This window comes from Pygoscelis adeliae, unplaced genomic scaffold, assembly GCF_000699105.1.
Source record: "Pygoscelis adeliae isolate BGI_AS28 unplaced genomic scaffold, ASM69910v1 Scaffold58, whole genome shotgun sequence".
Taxonomy (NCBI): domain Eukaryota; kingdom Metazoa; phylum Chordata; class Aves; order Sphenisciformes; family Spheniscidae; genus Pygoscelis; species Pygoscelis adeliae.
This window is the reverse complement of record NW_008825564.1, coordinates 1,522,286-1,529,318: the sequence shown is the minus strand read 5'-3', so window position 1 is coordinate 1,529,318 and position 7,033 is coordinate 1,522,286. Positions and strand designations below refer to the sequence as shown.

Genomic DNA, 7,033 nt, shown 5'->3' with positions numbered 1-7,033 from the left:
GGAAATCTTGCCAAAACATGCTATATGCTCTAGGAGGTAAGAGAGGCTAAGAAGTTTAAAAGCAGACAAAAACAAACCTAAAACATATGTATAGAAGCTTTATCTCTTGCATGTGAACCGGAGTTAAAACCCCATAGGGACGAGAATCGCTTATGCTCAGAATATTCGGGGGGGGGGAAGTAAATAATTTAGTGTTCTTAGTTGTGTTCTTCAGAAGCTGTATCTGAAAGATCAGGTTTTTTGTCTTTGCTCATGTTCATTTCTTCATGTCTTTGATCACAGTAGTATTTCAGGTATTGCTTCTAAAAGAAAGTTACAGAAGCTAGTAAGTTTTCCCTTTACAGCTGCTGCAGTGCATTTAAGGGTGACCTTTGAACGTAAAAGGAATTGTATGGAAGAATTTCTGCAGTTATAGACACAATTTTGAAAAATTTTCAATATGGTTTTGTCCCAGAGATGCAGCTAGTGACAGACGTCTAAGTACAAAAACATAAATCCTCTTTCTATAGAAATAACTTTGCTTATTAATTTCTTGTATGAAAATATAGTGCATTTTTGGAATGGGTGGGATGATCTCACTACATGTTGTTTCAGTGTTATTTCAGTGCATTATTGTAGGGGGACAAATGAGAGGAAGAATGCTACTTGAATCATTTTTCTAATATTAGTGCATTTTATAAATGTGGCAATTTAGAACTGAATATTTTTCTTTAAATCCTTTTATAGCAATATAGGCAACCAATTTCCAGGCCAAGGTGTTCCTGCTGGATTTTCTATGTATCCTGCATTCAGTCCTTTACAGATGATCTGGTGGCAACAAATGTATGCACGTCAGTACTACATGCAATAGTAAGTCTGCATTGTCTTAGATAGTACTGAGTTAACACTAATGAAAGGAAGGTATTAAAAATGTTGTTTGCAGGATCAAAGTGTCTGTGTTTGTTTTCTGGCTATGCTGTTTTACACTAAGTTTTGTCTAGCAAACTAAAAAATCCAGTTTTGGATTGGAATTAAATTAATGTATTAATAAGTACAGATTTAAGGGAAAATGCAGTTTGTTTTGACATGTATTACATCTGAAACTTTGTTTTTATTAGTGTAGAAAAGAAGACAAGAATAGGCTTAGAAATTCTGGTGCGTGTTTTTTGACAAACTAGTTTTATGTTTACGTTTTTAGCCAAGCTGCTGTTTCGGCCCAAGTGACTTCCAGCACTGAGCCAGTGAGACCTGCAGTTGCCCAGGCTGTAAATTCAGAACATGCTCCTGCAAATGAGCCCGCAGCAGTGCCAAATGTAGCCGTCCAGGATAACAGGCCTGTTAACGCGAATGTTCAGATGAATGCACAGGGTGGCCCGGTAGTGAATGAGGAGGACTTCAACCGGGACTGGCTGGACTGGATGTACACATTCTCTAGAGCAGCAATTCTTCTGAGCATTGTATACTTCTATTCTTCCTTCAGTCGATTTGTCATGGTAATGGGAGCCATGCTGCTGGTTTATTTGTGAGTACAACAGTTGAGTACAGCTGCAGATCTGATATGTGGAGTATCGCGCTAGTGTATAATCCATTTAAACTGTGAAAAACTATCCAAATACAAAAGTTTAGGCACTGCTCCTTTACAGTGTGGTGTGTAAAAGGGAAAAAAAAATAATTGAATTTCAAACAAGCAGAGAAGCTGATATGAAGAAAGAAATAATTCTCAAAACATTTTTACAGTAAGTTGGATACCACTTATACCTGAAACAGTGCTCTTAAATGTTGGTGATATTAACAGATCAGTATTGTAGAAATGTAGAATTTTGGGATGGAAATTTAGAAAGTGGGGGTGAGGGGAAGGAAGTTCATATAGGTCAAGCGTATGCTTGCATAAACTTAAAACATTTACTGCTTGGATATGAAAGGAAAATTGCAGAGCTAAGCTCATTTATATTTAAAAAATAACGTATGGGATTTGTGCAGTAAACTGTGTTAGGTAGAGTTAAGGCAGTGCTGCTATAATGGTGGGTACTAGATCGGGTAGAATTGCAGGGACTTAAAATTTTTTTTACAACGCATCATAAAGACCTAAGCTTTCTATCTGTTTTACTAAGAAACATCAGTACTGTTGTCATCACTTTCCTTTATATATGAAGATACCTTAGTGATTTAAATAGAAATGGAAAACAGCAGTAATGCTTGATATTTTGGACTGACGTCATTCATTGAGAGTTTCCTTACACTGTAGTCTCTGTCCTCACAAGGACTGTTCTGTTTCTCACGCAGACATGATAGTTGAAATCAGAATATAGACACCTGAAAACATGGGAGAGGCTTATTTAATTTACAGTGGTAATGTGGTTCAAGCCCTAGCTGAAGTTTAAATTCTTTTTTCCACAGAAAATCAACTTTAAACTATGAAAATCAAGGCTGCCTTTGAAAATTAATATAACTTAAGTACTTAAAAATGGGGAGGAGACCCAAAGAAAGTATTCTAGATATTTAATCACCTAATCATGGTAAATTATTAATCTTCTGGAACAGAGGGCTCTGAACAGCACTTCTGAAACTTAAAGAACAGCTCTTAGCCAGACCCTTCTTAACCCAGACATCAAAGAATAGCCATTTGATCTAGAAGTAAGACTTGCAGAAAAATACAAGTAGCTTCATTCATTTGAAAGTACTTGAAGAATTTACTGCAGAAGTTAGCTGTAGCAGAAAAATTTTTTTTATTCCTTTCAAAAGAGGGGTTTTCAACTGTTCCATTTTCTTACATAGGCACCAAGCTGGATGGTTCCCCTTTAGGCAAGAGGGAGGCCAACAACAGGCAGCCAATAACGTGGAAGTGAACCGTGATGGGCAACATGCAAATAATCCTGATCTTGAAGAGATGGTGAGTAAGAGCAGACGTGTCTTTTGAGACTCCTATGTATTATATTGTCAAGTATGCTGTAGTGTCTGGACAGAAAGTCAACTTTTATGAAATGTAGTCAGTTTAACTAGAAAGCTTTCAGCATTGTCCTCAGTGTTGTGCCTGCTGCTTAAATTCTGTGTTTTTTCCAGTCTGACAATTACTGATTGTCTCTACTTCAATCACAGACTTTCTTCATGCTAGTCATTCTTCAGGAGGTTGTTCTGAGAGAAGTTACTTAATGTAGGAAGATACTGCTGGTTACCTTGTATCAGAGCTCTGAAAAGAAGCAGTTGAATTGCTTCAATTTCTGTTTTTAAAGGAACGACTTATGGATGATGGGATTGATGAAGACAGTGGAGAAGATGCAGGTGAAGATGCCAATACAGAGCAGCAGCCTGGATTCATGGCTTCTGCTTGGTCCTTTATCACAACCTTCTTCACATCACTCATCCCTGAAGGGCCTCCACAGGTTGGCAATTAAAGTGGAAAAGGAACTGTGTCAGGCAGCCTCAGCAGCCATACGTAGAAGTGGAGCAGATTCTAGAGAGTGTTTTAAATACAGTGCAATTTCTGAAAATTTGTTATCTTTTTGATCATGGTGTACAAAAATGTGTAATTTTTTTCTTTTGGCTTTCTCATGCATTGAATATTTTAAGCACAAGTGGACTACTAAATGCTTTCTTTAAGATTCTTCTTTTTCTGAAGAATAAAATGTAAAGATATTGGTCTTCCATGTTTTATTTTAATTTCAAATGTGTATTATACTGAGGCAAAAAGCTTGTACTTAATCTGCACCATTACCTCTTTAAAGAGCTGTTAAAAATATGAATGTTGACAGACCTTTCCGAATGCTACCTATTCATCTGAATAACTTTAATGTATCTTGTGTTAGTTTTATGCAGGGTATGAATTATCACTTGGTATTTGGAGTTTATATCATTCCTGAAAGAATGCTGTAAACACAAGGATTACTTGTTAATGGCATGTTGTCTTCATGCCACAAAATACTAAGCCTCTTCTCGTACATTTAGGAAAGCTAAAAGCTTTTTCTTGAGGCTATACTGAAGTTCATTAAAGTTGGAGATGTTTGACAGCTCTTCAAAGACAATTGACAGTGATGAGATAAACCTTAAATGTTTGATACATACAGTACTTTTTAAGAAAAATATAGCTGTACTGGGGAAAAACACGTACATTAGGTTTTTTTTAATAAAAACTTATGGTAACTCTTTTGGATGTTTATATGCATATTTGAATGCAAACAACTAAATAGTGCATCATTAAGGGTGAGAATATGATAGATTTGAGAGTGGAATAAAGTTATCATGGTGGCATTACTGACATTGACTGAAGTGGTATGTTTGTAGCAGCACATGCACAGTTACGAGTATGATCTCAACAGCAGGATATCTGTATTCTTAAACTTAACCTCATTAAAACTGAGAAAAGGAAAATTGTGCATGAGATAATAGCACAGTGCTACTGTCAGTTTGGTTTTGGTTGTTTCCTTTAGATTTTAATCACAGTCAAGAAGTTTCGTTTGTTTTTGTTCTGAAGTTGTCATGTGCTATCTAACTCAAAAATAGCTGCAAAGATTCTGTTACACTACAACCAAAAGAAAGCTTATCCAGTTTTCTAATTTCCAAGTACAGGGCAAAGCTCTTAAATAGGTCTGAACCAGGTGAGAAATAAGGGTTTATTTTTTGCTAGCTCATGTCAAACTGCTGAAGCTATGCAGTGAAGTTTTAAAGCTTAAAAATTTTTCTTTGGGTTTATACTCTGAAACATTTGTCAGGATTTCTAGGCCTTATTGAGAGTTGACTCTCAATTGGAAAAAACAATATTGAATAAAGATTTTAATTTAAACAGCTGAAGTAGAATGTTTGTGGAGTTACAAAATAATTCTTATTTACAAATCTGTCAAGAGGAGAAATAGAAAAGTTAAGTCTTACAAGCATCAATTATTTTATATGCTGTATAGGCAGCAATGGTGAATAAATCATGTTTAATTATGATGTTTTACTCCCATGTTACTATGGAGAGCTGCTCTCAATTTAGTTTCTTTACTACGTAAACATAAAATGTGTAGAACTGTCCAAGAAATTTTACCCTTTTAATTTGGTGGATGGATCTAACTTGACTAACATTTAAGAACTATTACAAAAATGTAACTTTTTTAAAGGAATGGCACAGAGTGGCAGTCTTGGATGTCGTAAGACTTATTTCTGGAATGCATTGGAGAGGTTTCATCTATTTGGCCTGTGTGTTCTCCCTCCTACTTTTCCCAAAAGTTTGGTTTTCTTTTTGTCCTGGGGTTAGTATATCCGTAACCTGTGCAGTTACGACCTACTGGCATCCAGCTACTAACAGCTGTTAGTTGCTTCTTGCTGTCGTCGTCACTGTTTAGGTTTCCTTTGTTTTTCATGCTACTGGAAGCAATTGATAGTGGCTCTCTGCTATTAGCAGACTCGATTAAGAAAGTTGCTCTTATGCTGTTAGCCCTGATTTGGTTAAAAAGTGTATAATTGTCACTGCTTGTTCGTATTCAGACGAGGAGAAATTTGTTTATAGGTTACACAAGGTTGAGACAGTGAAATGGGAGATCCTGGCAGTTATTTAGATACTGAGGGAGATGTTCTGAGAGTTTTAATCAGATTGTAGAGCTGGAGCAATGAGTTGAAGAAGGCAGACTTCCACGAGAACATTTTAAGGTCATTGAACCTCCCAGCTTCCAGAACCTTACCAAGATCCCAGCAAGGAAAAGCAAAAAGATGGTTACTGAGGAAAATGAGTGAGAAACAAGAATGAGATACAAAGCGCTACCAAAAAGTAGTGAAAGAGTTGGAGGCAGAGGAAAGCCAATGGGAGGAGCAGAGATGAGAGAAGGTGTGATCATGAATAAATATGAAGCCAGCATCGAAGAGCAGATTCAGGTAAGAGATGCATTTTTTTTCTTTTCAGAAAAGGAAAGAGCTTGATGAAAATTAGTCGGATCAGGTCTTTGTTTTATGAGTTTCTGAGCAATTCAGGTATAGAATTGAACAGCATGAAATACGTAACAGGTGGTGAGGGAATAGAAATGAAAACTCTACAGTTGCTTTTTCTTAGTGTATCCTTGTTCTAGGAACTGCTTGTTTTATAGCATAAAACAAAACACAGTTATGTAGTACATGGCTGTAGGCAAAGCTAAGATGCTGAATTGTAGCAAGTCTGTTACACAGCGTGGAACAAAAGGCATGAGGATTAAGGCAGCGTAGGATGTGCCCCGGTTTTAATGGTTCTGTAACATACCTGCGCGTCACCCACTTTTACAACTTTGAATACAGAAAAAGTGATTGAAATTCATTCTTTCCTTTACCTTACTGGGAAGACATGAAATGACAGATACATTTAGAGGAAGTCCACGTATCTAACAGCAAGTTTCTGCCAGCATGCGCAACAGCTTCACAGTGTGTTAAGGCAGAGACAGTCGCACCAGAAGCAGACGCCAGATCGAAGCACATTCCATCCATAACACTGCTTGCTGTGAAGAGACAGAGGCGATCAGTAGTGCTGATGGAGCAGGTGCATGAAAAGAGTAACATAGCTGGTCTTTTGCGTGATTTCTCAATATTGTGCTTACTCTAAAAACTACTTTGCAACTGAAGTATGTCCCTACGTATGTCTGCGTTGACCTCTTGGCCACAATTTACATTGTATTTAGCAATGGGACTGTTGGTTTAACAAACAGGTATAACATAAACTCAAACTGGAGAATTTTTGGGTGCAAAATAGGGGTCAAAGGGATCCTTTTTCTCCTGTTAACTTGTGAGCTAGCAAGCTTTTCCTCATGCTACTGTTTGGTTGGGAGACCTTGACAGGCAGCGTTGGCTTTCCAGTTGCTCCCTGTTGCCCTTAAATTCAGGTAACTCAGAGTGAAATTATCACATGGTACTTTGGGAAGAGGCTGCTTCTGTCTCAGACATACTCTGCTACCTTCTTACTATTGCTGTGGCAGAAGGGAAAAATACCATTCCGTGTCCGGTTTGTAATGGTAGCAGGTGATGCCAAATCACTTAACTTCCATCATATGCTGTGAATAACTGTTTCTGCTGCTTGTTTCCTGTACAACCTAAATGTTTTCTAGCGTAAGCCTTTTTTTAG

At 37.2% G+C, this 7,033-nt stretch overlaps 1 protein-coding gene across 2 annotated transcripts in view; it reads left to right on the top strand.

The window, feature by feature from the left end:
* HERPUD2 (HERPUD family member 2) overlaps positions 1–4,231 on the top strand; it is a 20,981-nt gene extending 16,750 nt beyond the window's left edge. For both annotated transcript variants that reach the window (XM_009332403.1, XM_009332404.1), the window contains 4 exons: positions 727–849; positions 1,178–1,501; positions 2,755–2,869; positions 3,210–4,231. In XM_009332403.1, coding sequence (XP_009330678.1) covers positions 727–849; positions 1,178–1,501; positions 2,755–2,869; positions 3,210–3,371 — 724 coding nt within the window. In that variant the 3' untranslated portion in view covers positions 3,372–4,231. The remainder of the gene's footprint in view (positions 1–726; positions 850–1,177; positions 1,502–2,754; positions 2,870–3,209) is intronic.
* The last annotated feature ends 2,802 nt before the right edge of the window (positions 4,232–7,033 follow it).